At 37.4% G+C, this 12,662-nt stretch overlaps 1 protein-coding gene across 1 annotated transcript in view; it reads left to right on the top strand.

The window, feature by feature from the left end:
• The window catches only part of LOC136715967 (catenin alpha-3), a 592,813-nt gene extending 582,146 nt beyond the window's left edge, over window positions 1-10,667 (top strand). The window contains exons 16-18 of the mRNA XM_066693394.1: window positions 4,261-4,366; window positions 6,275-6,409; window positions 8,865-10,667. Coding sequence (XP_066549491.1) covers window positions 4,261-4,366; window positions 6,275-6,409; window positions 8,865-9,152 — 529 coding nt within the window. The 3' untranslated portion in view covers window positions 9,153-10,667. The remainder of the gene's footprint in view (window positions 1-4,260; window positions 4,367-6,274; window positions 6,410-8,864) is intronic.
• Window positions 10,668-12,662: the final 1,995 nt, after the last annotated feature.

The following is a 12,662-nucleotide window of genomic DNA, read 5'->3' on the forward strand; positions in this document are numbered from 1 at the left end:
AATTGGGGGGGATGACCTCTGAAGGCTTTACCTGCTGGTTAGTTAGTGTCTCTATTGTATTAAAAAGAAAACACGGGTTATTCTTATGCATCTCTATTAAATTGGAGTAGTAGGCAGACCTAGCAGAGGACAGGGCCTGCTTGTATCTTATTATACTGTCATTCCATGCCATATGGAAGACCTCTAGTTTTGTTTTGAGTGACAACCAAAGACATTGGAATACTGGATCTTAAGTTGTACAATGATACAAAGTTGTATACATAAATGGGGTTTTAGCCAGCACACACTGTTCTGCAACTCAAAAGTGCATCTATTGAGTAGAAAGAAGAGCATTATCTGTTCAAGACTTAAGCACAGGACTTTCTAGACATAGAAAAGAGGAGAATAAAGGAGTATAATGCAGATCAATATGTTCTTGTACAAACTATTAAACAAAACATGCATTTACAAATAGTTCAAATGTATCTTGAGTATGGTGACATTCATTGAAACTTCACTCTCCAAAAAAATCTTTTATGGCATGATATCACATTTATGATTCTGGCAGATAGGGCTGTGCCGGTAAGTGGTATACTACCTCACCGCGGTGAAAAATAATGTAACCTCAATACCGGCATTTTTGTTTAATATTAATTAATAATCTGCAGCTGCAATAGAAACTAAAACAATTTCTGGAGTGAGACATTGGAATAGGTATCTGCCAGGGTGTTCACAGTTGTAAGCATCAATACATTTCCATAGCTACCGTCTGTATTTAAACAAACCTCTTTGAAGACGCTGGTGCAGCTGCAGTCAACTCTGGTGCTTTTAGTCAAGGTAAGCACAAAATGGCTCACAACTTTGTGTCTTATTTTATTTGCAGAGAGCACAGCCTGGCATTGACTTTAGGGCCATTAAATGTTGGCTTTCTGTAAAGTTACCAATCTACATTTTCTTCTTATAGTTTAATACATTCTGTCATGATTCTCTTCTGTTGCCATTTTTTAAAACATTGAGTTGTGGACTATGTGTGGCTACTTCTTATTATGCAGGATATAGAACAATATATAAAACTTATAAGGGTAAAGCTTTTTCTGTCAAATAAACTAATTTAGATGTGTAATTAAGGTTGATCCATGTGCAAGTGCTGTGAGAATAAATTAACATTCTAAGTTTGACTCTTCACAGCCTATTAAACAGAAATAAACATTTGGGCATTTTTTTCCTATTATAGTGATTTTGTTTTTATCATTGTAGGCTATTTATATTTAATATTGTTATGATAGGACGGGACACTTTTTGGGCTCCAACACTTATGATAATGTGATCGGCAGGGCTGGTTCGCCCATTGAGCAAGTGTGTGCAACCACACAGAGCGGTAAGAGTTGGGGGGTGGCACAGCCTCGATGTTTACAAATCTGTCAAAACTAAGGTTGCATCATTTCATCATGTCCCGCCTCCTAAAGGCAAGTAACCAATAAAACCCTTTAGATATGTCCGGCCTCAGAGTAGTTCTGTCATTGTTTTCCAAAACCTTGCTTCACTGATTGGGTCATTTAATTCTGCTTGAAGGTGGGACTAAGCAGAGCGACAGTCCAGAACTATTTTAAAGAAAAAGCCAGGAGAAAATACTACTGCAGTTTGGAAACATTGCAGAAGTAACAATAGCCTACAAGTTCTTCATCGTGAAACAGTGAAATATAAGTCAAATATACAAGTACAGTGTGAAAGCTGTGAACACCATTCAATGTGTTCATAATCCCCAAACAGACCCCATGTGTGGATTATGAGGGACCGAACCGCACCATTCCAGCGCTCTGATTGGTCTTGATTTGGTCCCATTCAATGCACCCAAAGCTGTTGCAAGTGGCACACACAGCTTTTCAAAACTAAGGATGATTAAGAACTCCCTTTGCTCAACGATGGCTGAGCAACAATTGAATGGACTAGGGACAACATCTATTGAGCATAAACTGGCTCAACCCTGGATTTAGTGGAATTAGCTGGATCTATCTCCAATTTGACCTATAGAAGGGAGGGGTGTTGCTGTTGCCCTAGCCTATTAATACTATATCTCTTCAGAGAGGTATTAAAAAAACAACAACAAAGGATGGATCTTGGAACAGAGAAGACTACGTGGGACTTGATTCAAGTGTTCAAAATCATAAAAGGCATTGACCACGTCAAACCAGGGGAGCTTTTCCAGATCTGCAGGAACACATGGACCCAGGGACACAAATGGAAATTGGGCTTAAAGACATTGAAGACAGAAAGCAGGAGACACTTCTGGAACAAACTCCCCAGTGATGTGGTTGAAGCCGACAATTTGGGAACATTCAAAAATAGACTAGATGTGATCCTTGGATTACTAAATTATTAAAGGACACCAAACAAGCATGAGGGGACGGATGTCCTTTTCTCATTTGTAAAGTTTCTTATGTTTTTATGTTGTGCAAACGCGATGGCGACTACATGAAAATGTAGACGAGGAAATTAGTCATCTGTGCAACACGAAGGTTGCTGTTGAAATCGGGGAACACAAGTAATTTAAGACACCACTTGAGACATAACCACCCTGCTACCTTTGCCAAATCGATGTCCTCTACTGCATCTGCATCTTCATTGGAAACAACAGCCTCCTTATTCACATCTGGTCTGTGACAAATAAGTGTATCCGAGGCTTTTGCTAGAGGTATGAAGTACAGTTTAGAGAATGCTAGATGGAAGAGACTGACTGACTCAGTCAACACAGTTGAAAAAACAGCATTTAAAGCCATGCATTTGACCGGCAGTATGAGAAAGTATTTTTCAACCACAGCCCAGACCTATACAACAGATTTTCTAGAAAATAAATAAAATAAATACAATTATATTTAGTTGCTCCCACCCATTTGTCTGATGTAACCAGAACTTGACACTCCCCTGGTTGAAGGTTTCTTGTCGGCTTCCTGCCTTTGTTACACACTTATGTAATGAAAAGAAGCATATTAAAAACATATTAATGTGAAGTTTAATTTGCTAAAATAATGATCGCTCTTATTACACAAAGACAGCTGTATAACTCTGTAGTTGACTTTTGCACAACAAACCAAAACAATCTATTTAAAAATTGTACTGGCATACGGTGTTCAGGAAAAGCTTTTTAATACAAACTCCACTAAGGCACTTGTGCATTATAGTATATGTGGGGGTGTGCACACTCAGACAGTGTTACAATGCTTTTAAATGATGCTGTAATGGCTCTCTTTTTGTTGAGGGGTGTGCATCTTAAGAATTGTGCCGTCAGCTATTTTTCCAGCTTTTATTTATTGTCTCTGCATCTTCATTGGTGTCCTGCATTGTAAATCTTTGTCACCTGTTTTGCAGCCTCTGCTAATTCTGGAAATGGATTTAATGTGATACATAAATCGTTTCTGTTGATTTGTCCAAACCAAAGAGAAAACAAAATGACAAACAAAACAGACCTTTCTCCAAAAACATCACAATGTGAAGATGAATGCTTCTAAAATGTTTTCTATCTTTAAAAATAAATGTGTGCTGAACAACACAAAGTAGGAAATATTTCAAATGTAATTGATTTTATATATTAAAATATAATAGGGTATAATATATATTAATATATTAAAAAATATGTACACATATAATTTGAAAGTGTGACATATCTAGTGCCTTATACTTTGTGCTTTCCTTTATGTTCTTCCATATTCTGAATGCTGAGTGATGCTGAGGTACAAGGTGCATTCAGCTTGCATAACCAACTGCCTATTTGGAATTTCCTGAATTTCCTGAAAGCAAATCTAATGGACAGAAGCTCTCAATTAATTTGACATTTGGAAACAGTGCAGTTAGGCCACACCAAACATATTACAAATAAACTGTTATAACCATGAAACAATTTGATTATCTTAAAAAGCCCTTTTATATAGATTAGACAAGTTCATAATAAATCAGATTCTTAATTATAATCTCCATGACAGTACACTGATAGCCTATCAAGCAAGCATAAACTTAAAACATAGTGAGCAACACATAGTACTAATCTGCCTGGGTGTCCACAAAGGTTTCTGCTTTAATAGAATTAGACACTGAGACAGTTCAAGACATTGCCCAATTTAAGTTGTCAGACAAGGAGACAAGGCTTCACTCTGGTAGTATAACAAGAGTTGAAAGGTAAAATGCTTGGTAACACGCAACTTTAATTAAGTTCTCCGCTTAAAAAAAATAAAATGCTATCAAAGGAAATTACTTGATGGTACATTAACTACAATGTATTACTTACAGAGGTAAAGGGCCACTGAAGCATACATCAGATGTAATCAATGCTGCTATGGTGATCTCCGAGGCTGGTTGTAGGATGGATGTGTATGCGAGACAGATTGCTAACCAGGTAGGTCTGAGACAGATTGCTTTGCAAAGCAATCTTGATTGTACAGCTTAATATTTGGGATTTATAAAATGTTAATTAAAGGTGAGTAAATTCATCTCAATAATTTTAGAGAAAATGTAAATAACTTAAATTAATCCAAATTCAAATTATTCATTTTCTGATGCCACCATTTTGATTTTGATATTACACAATGAACATCATTGCAGAATGTCTTCTTAACTGAAATGTGTGATAGATCTTTAAATCATAGATTCTGTTTACACAGATATGGGGCCAGATTAAATCAAAACTTTGACCCACCCACTAATGGAAAACCACAAACCTGTTCATCATAGAGGTTACATTTCTGATTAGAAGAAAGTGTCATCTTACTAAAAATTTGCTATTACTAATAGCGGGTGGGTCAAAGTTTTGATGTAATCCGGTCCATAGTGTGGAGCCACAAGAGTTTCTGAGTCAGGCTGGGTTCTAGACTGCTATGCTTGAGGGGGGGCTTTGGGAAATATTTTGGGGCAGAGGCGGTTGTAGACCATTTCAGCATGGGGGGGATGACTGTGTTTTGTCCCCGGTGCAAGCTGGGGGGGTTGTTTGGGGGTTTGGGGTGCTGGCATCGGGTGGGGGGGATGGGGCAGGGGAGGTGCTGACATTGTTTTGTCACCGGTGCAATTTGAGGGGTCAAGATGTTAATTTGCCCCCTCCAGCCCTCCTCTAGAACCGGCCCCGTTCTGAGTTCTTTTTATATTGGTTTCTGTGACAATTTACTTCAATACATATATAGATTTTGTTATTTTACCAACAATGTAATTTATTGCTCTTGACTTAGCAATGACCACATACATATATTAAATTATATTTAAATTCTCCTTATGTATACTTTTTTTTTTTTTTTTTTTTTTTAACTGTTACATTACCCCATAGACATTTACTTTGGAGCTCTTAGACAATTTTCAGTCCTTGATTGTTAAGCTTCTCTCACTTAAGTGCATGGTGTCAACCCTCCCCTAATCTCAGAGATTCATAAGTGCATATTGGGAGTACTTCACAAAGAATACCCACTCTTTCCTTGTTACACTGAGCTTGTATGCCATTTCAATCAATACCATCCATACCAGTAGATGCCATTCTGATAGGATGCTGCCAATTCCTGTCTTAGTGGTATCATTATATCTGGTATTATATAGAAAAGTAGTCTGTTGCTTGCCCTATACTGGGCTATTGAATTTGCTTTCTGCACTTTGACACAAGAACTAACATTTAGATGTCTCTTGACTGACCTATGACCTAGTTCAGTTTTACTTTAACAAACTCATTGTAGCACCTTCTTGAACCAACACTCACTAACAATTGATTCCTTTTATAAAGCTCTATTAATGTATTTATTTCAGCAAAGACCTGAGTGCTAATAAAGACCTGCATTGTGTATAATTTATTTCACCAGTAAAAATGATTAAATCAAACAAAACTGGGGAATGTATTAACTAAATCTGCTGCAAAATTATTTGTATTGATCTGTTGTGCTACTGTTCTGCTGGTTGCTAATGGAAATAGTTTTTCACTTAGATTGGGCCAGATGAATTCAGTATATTTTCAACCAATCCCCCCTCAAAAAAAAAGAAAGTAAATAAATAAAAATACAGTCAACAAGTTTTGTCCCTGGAGTGAAATATGAGTATGTGTTCGAGTATGTGTGTGTGTGTGCGCGCATCTGTGTATATATGTAGTAATGTATATTTCCTAAATGCTATTGTCTTAATTAAAATTGTACCCTATTTTATGCTATTTGGTACCAGGAAGATAGATAGATAGATGTGAACATGAGTATGGATAAATAATACTTTAGAGGACTGAAACAGGAAAACTCTGGAAAATAAAATGGTGAAATTTTTATTTTATTTCTATCGTATGCAGTGCCCTGATCAATCTTGCAAACAAGATTTGTTGGCTTATCTGGAACAAATCAAACTTTATTCCCATCAACTGAAGATCTGCAGTCAGGTGAAATCTGAAATTCAGAATCTGGGAGGAGAGTTCATTACTTCAGCAGTGAGTAGAAACTTCTCTTGTGTCTTTATTATTTATTCCTAAATGATTGTGTATTTGTTACAGCTAAGCAACATATGAATATGTTAAAACTATGATCATACTCCATTAAATTTACCAAACATTGATTATACTCTAGAATATATTAACTATGCAGTAAAAAATGTACATCCATATTCCAAATATTTTCAGCACAGTGGAGTTATAACTATTTTTTAATAATGTTTCCATACTGGTACCATGTTTATTGTTGGTTAATTGTAACTGAATTATGACCTATGATAGTTGATGTCAATTCAGAAATATATATGTTGGAAAAAAATGAATGATACAAAAACATGAAAAGGCCAGTGAAATTCAATTGATAATAAGGCTGGGATATGGAAATAACTGAGAGACTGATGAACAGAGCCATGAATATAGAATTATATTCCTGTCAGTGAAAAATACAATCATGTCATTCTGTTTGTTTCCACAACTTTGTTATTATTTCTGATTGAACGAAAATAACACACCTGACTACCTAGCAATTTCTCATGTAAAGTGACCTCTGGCACATGGTTTCATGTTTTATAATCTAAGGGAGGGAAAAGGTACACCTTAGAATAAAACAGATAATATGTCTGTTTTGATGTTTTTAAACAGTATTTTTGATTTAACTTGATTCTTTTTTTGTGCTTGGAGAGTTGATATGGAGGTTATTAAAATCAGAAATGCACTTCAAAATTCCTGTATCCTGTAACTGCTGTGTATTTAATATATATTTTACATGTAGAATGTAACTGATAACCTGCCCTAGGGACGTTGTCAGCCCAACATAACCCTGTCACTTACTGTCTGTCACATTTCCCATAAGTAATGTCTAATATATAATAATTCTGATATTAATCTCCCTAGATATGTCCCGTCTTGTGCTTTTTCGCTTATTTAAATACATTTTTTTCTGTGTTAACTTCCTCATGTGTTTGAATTCTACATTTTCCTTGAGCATTTCTTTGCCTGCATGGATTATACACAACAAGACCAGCTGTCCACACAAGATCTTGCAAAATAAATGGAGAATAGTGTTTGGTATGCCATCATGCATATACTTCCCATGCTGCTTTTGCAGAAATGTCCTGAAATTATGATACGTAGATACATAATAGAACATTTAAATTCACAGCATTTAGGTGACATCAGATTTGCATGAAGATGTTTAAAATACAATGTTACATTACAATGTTACTGATTTGTAAATTGTATGATGGATGTATAACCTCATAATAGCTTTTCAATTTACCTATCATGTCATTTAAACTATTGCCCTTGGGGTGCCAAAGTAAAACACTGTAGTTCAGTTAAATTAAATTCCTACAATGTGACATTATGCAAGTACAGTATTATCTTCCATTAAAAAATAATAATCATAACAATCATCATAATCATAAATTAATTGCATTGATGGAAAAATTACAAATTGAAGAAATATAAAAGTATGACAAATGTAATGTAAAATCAAATACATGGTGTTAATTTGTTTTCAAATGATAGGATTTATAAATAACATTATTTTTATATACTTAAGTATGTAACTAACATGCAGTGAATCAATCTGTAACTTGCCTGTAGACACCTCTTTCCCATGTAGTTGTGAAGTGCCAATTTACTGGTAGGCTCGTTTATACCTAGTTGACCCTATGAATGACCTTAAGATCAGCAGGAACAGTATACATCAATGTTTACTCAAGCAGAACAAAAATGTGAACTTTTCCCAAAATCCTAAATTCCTATAATACTATAAAATTTGACCATACTAATAGAAGCATGTGTTTCTGACAAACATAATTTGTCACTCTCACTTGACAATATGTTCACTTAAATGCAACATATGTGTAAAGACTAAAATTCTCAGAGGCATTATGAGGTTATGCAAATCCACAGCCATCAATTTCTGGGATTGCCTTAACAAGCAGCAGAACTGTGACCTCATTGTTTTTGTGAAACAGATGGTTATTTACTTTAACTCTTGAGAATTTAAATGAATGCTGAGTTCTCTGCAATGGAATTCAGGGGAAAGGTGGAGTAGATGCTTGAAATGAGCATAATGCATGTGACATATATGTAAATGTCTAGATATCTGTAGGTGTGTCAAGTGCTGGAATTATTTGCATCAAACTTAAACCTTTTCAACTGTTTTAATGATGTAGCTAAAATCCTCAACAGTTTATGAACACCTTATAGATTATGTGCCAAGGTTTTCCATTTTAACCAAGAAGGCACTCCCAGTAGTCAAGCTTAACATCATGTGTCTTGAAAGCAAAGAAAAAGACAGTGCTGACTTGTATAACCTGAAAAACAGGTTATCCAACTCACTATTTTTGACAGACCTACTTTTTTTTAACAACTACTGAAGACACTCATGATTGTTTCATGTGCTGATTTGCAAGTCATAAAGCTGTTTCCTTTGCACTTGCAGTTGGATAGTGTCACATCCCTCATTCAAGCTGCCAAAAATCTTATGAATGCTGTGGTGCAGACCGTTAAGATGTCCTACATAGCATCTACAAAAATAATCCGAATTCACAGCCCCACCGGGCCCCGACATCCTGTGGTCATGTGGAGGATGAAAGCCCCTGAAAAGAAGCCCTTGATAAAAAAGGAGAAGCCAGAAGACACTTATGCAGCTGTCAGAAAAGGCTCTGCCAAAAAGAAAATTCACCCGGTTAAAGTTATGAGTGAGTTCAGAGGAAGGCAAGTACAGTAAACAGCTTCAGATGTCATGGATTAGGTGGCACACATTAGCTTGGTGTTTTAACATGTTACAGCAATAGAAACTTAGCAAAAGTAGTTCAGATATTTAAACCGTAATTATTTAACTTCACTAGTATGTGCCTTGACTTTGTTGTTATAATAATGGATGTAACATGGTTAAAAAAAAAAAAAAAAAAAGCAAGTTTTGTGTGATTTTGCAGGAAGCAGATGGGAACCTTTGTTGTCAATATACCATTTACTAGACCATTATTTCATAATTTACATAAACGTGGTTGGCAAATTACGCATTTTGAGTCCTTCAGCTTTTCACCTGATTGTCTTTGTTCTGATTTGAAAAACTAAATTATCAGTATAGATATTGACTCTTGATTCCTTTCAGTCACACAGAAACAATTTAAATTAAAAAGGAAAGAAAAGTATAGTCAATAAACACTGATAGGGCTTTTAATCACTGTACAAATACCAACATAGCTGATTTAAAGGAAAACAAATAGATGACATTACATACATTTATTAAGACTGAAAGGCCACCAAGGCTGAATAGCAAATAACAGATGCATAGGTGAGCGGAGTTTGCAATCTAGTAATGAATCATAACATCCCTTTTGTCTGTTCACAATCTATTTTATTTCCTCATTAGTTTCATTGCAAATTTGCACATACATTTAATCTCTCTAATGCCTTCACAAACCATAGTTTATTATATTTCACCTTCTATACTAATGTTAATCAGACATGCTAGTATGCAAACTTCTCATATATATATATATATATATATATATATACACTCACCTAAAGGATTATTAGGAACACCATACTAATACTGTGTTTGACCCCCTTTCGCCTTCAGAACTGCCTTAATTCTACGTGGCATTGATTCAACAAGGTGCTGAAAGCATTCTTTAGAAATGTTGGCCCATATTGATAGGATAGCATCTTGCAGTTGATGGAGATTTGTGGGATGCACATCCAGGGCACGAAGCTCCCGTTCCACCACATCCCAAAGATGCTCTATTGGGTTGAGATCTGGTGACTGGGGGGGCCAGTTTAGTACAGTGAACTCATTGTCATGTTCAAGAAACCAATTTGAAATGATTGGACCTTTGTGACATGGTGCATTATCCTGCTGGAAGTAGCCATCAGAGGATGGGTACATGGTGGTCATAAAGGGATGGACATGGTCAGAAACAATGCTCAGGTAGGCCGTGGCATTTAAATGATGCCCAATTGGCACTAAGGGGCCTAAAGTGTGCCAAGAAAACATCCCCCACACCATTACACCGCCACCACCAGCCTGCACAGTGCTAACAAGGCATGATGGATCCATGTTCTCATTCTGTTTACGCCAAATTCTGACTCTACCATCTGAATGTCTCAACAGAAATCGAGACTCATCAGACCAGGCAACATTTTTCCAGTCTTCAACTGTCCAATTTTGGTGAGCTTGTGCAAATTGTAGCCTCTTTTTCCTATTTGTAGTGGAGATGAGTGGTACCCGGTGGGGTCTTCTGCTGTTGTAGCCCATCCGCCTCAAGGTTGTACGTGTTGTGGCTTCACAAATGCTTTGCTGCATACCTCGGTTGTAACGAGTGGTTATTTCAGTCAAAGTTGCTCTTCTATCAGCTTGAATCAGTCGGCCCATTCTCCTCTGACCTCTAGCATCAACAAGGCATTTTCGCCCACAGGACTGCCGCATACTGGATGTTTTTCCCTTTTCACACCATTCTTTGTAAACCCTAGAAATGGTTGTGCGTGAAAATCCCAGTAACTGAGCAGATTGTGAAATACTCAGACCGGCCCGTCTGGCACCAACAACCATGCCACGCTCAAAATTGCTTAAATCACCTTTCTTTCCCATTCAGACATTCAGTTTGGAGTTCAGGAGATTGTCTTGACCAGGACCACACCCCTAAATGCATTGAAGCAACTGCCATGTGATTGGTTGGTTAGATAATTGCATTAATGAGAAATTGAACAGGTGTTCCTAATAATCCTTTAGGTGAGTGTATATCACATACATACATATATACATACACATATATACATATACACACACACATACACATATACACTCACCTAAAGGATTATTAGGAACACCATACTAATACTGTGTTTGACCCCCTTTCGCCTTCAGAACTGCCTTAATTCTACGTGGCATTGATTCAACAAGGTGCTGAAAGCATTCTTTAGAAATGTTGGCCCATATTGATAGGATAGCATCTTGCAGTTGATGGAGATTTGTGGGATGCACATCCAGGGCACGAAGCTCCCGTTCCACCACATCCCAAAGATGCTCTATTGGGTTGAGATCTGGTGACTGTGGGGGCCAGTTTAGTACAGTGAACTCATTGTCATGTTCAAGAAACCAATTTGAAATGATTCGACCTTTGTGACATGGTGCATTATCCTGCTGGAAGTAGCCATCAGAGGATGGGTACATGGCGGTCATAAAGGGATGGACATGGTCAGAAACAATGCTCAGGTAGGCCGTGGCATTTAAACGATGCCCAATTGGCACTAAGGGGCCTAAAGTGTGCCAAGAAAACATCCCCCACACCATTACACCACCACCACCAGCCTGCACAGTGGTAACAAGGCATGATGGATCCATGTTCTCATTCTGTTTACGCCAAATTCTGACTCTACCATCTGAATGTCTCAACAGAAATCGAGACTCATCAGACCAGGCAACATTTTTCCAGTCTTCAACTGTCCAATTTTGGTGAGCTTGTGCAAATTGTAGCCTCTTTTTCCTATTTGTAGTGGAGATGAGTGGTACCCGGTGGGGTCTTCTGCTGTTGTAGCCCATCCGCCTCAAGGTTGTACGTGTTGTGGCTTCACAAATGCTTTGCTGCATACCTCGGTTGTAACGAGTGGTTATTTCAGTCAAAGTTGCTCTTCTATCAGCTTGAATCAGTCGGCCCATTCTCCTCTGACCTCTAGCATCAACAAGGCATTTTCGCCCACAGGACTGCCGCATACTGGATGTTTTTCCCTTTTCACACCATTCTTTGTAAACCCTAGAAATGGTTGTGCGTGAAAATCCCAGTAACTGAGCAGATTGTGAAATACTCAGACCGGCCCGTGTGGCACCAACAACCATGCCACGCTCAAAATTGCTTAAATCACCTTTCTTTCCCATTCAGACATTCAGTTTGGAGTTCAGGAGATTGTCTTGACCAGGACCACACCCCTAAATGCATTGAAGCAACTGCCATGTGATTGGTTGATTAGAAAATTGCATTAATGAGAAATTGAACATGTGTTCCTAATAATCCTTTAGGTGAGTGTATATACACACATACATATACATAGTAACGTGTTGGGGGGCCTGTCACAAGAAAGGGCTGTATGTAGGCGGGGTCTGGTCTTGAAACACACAGTAGGGAGGCAGGCAGAGGGTACAAAACAGGCTTGCTGTGGTTTTATTCCTTCCCTTAATGGCAGGGACAGTGTCAAAAAGCAAAACAGAACCTAGCTCTGTCCGAGCACTAACTAAACA

Source organism: Amia ocellicauda, chromosome 20, assembly GCF_036373705.1.
Source record: "Amia ocellicauda isolate fAmiCal2 chromosome 20, fAmiCal2.hap1, whole genome shotgun sequence".
NCBI classification, from domain to species: Eukaryota; Metazoa; Chordata; class Actinopteri; order Amiiformes; family Amiidae; genus Amia; species Amia ocellicauda.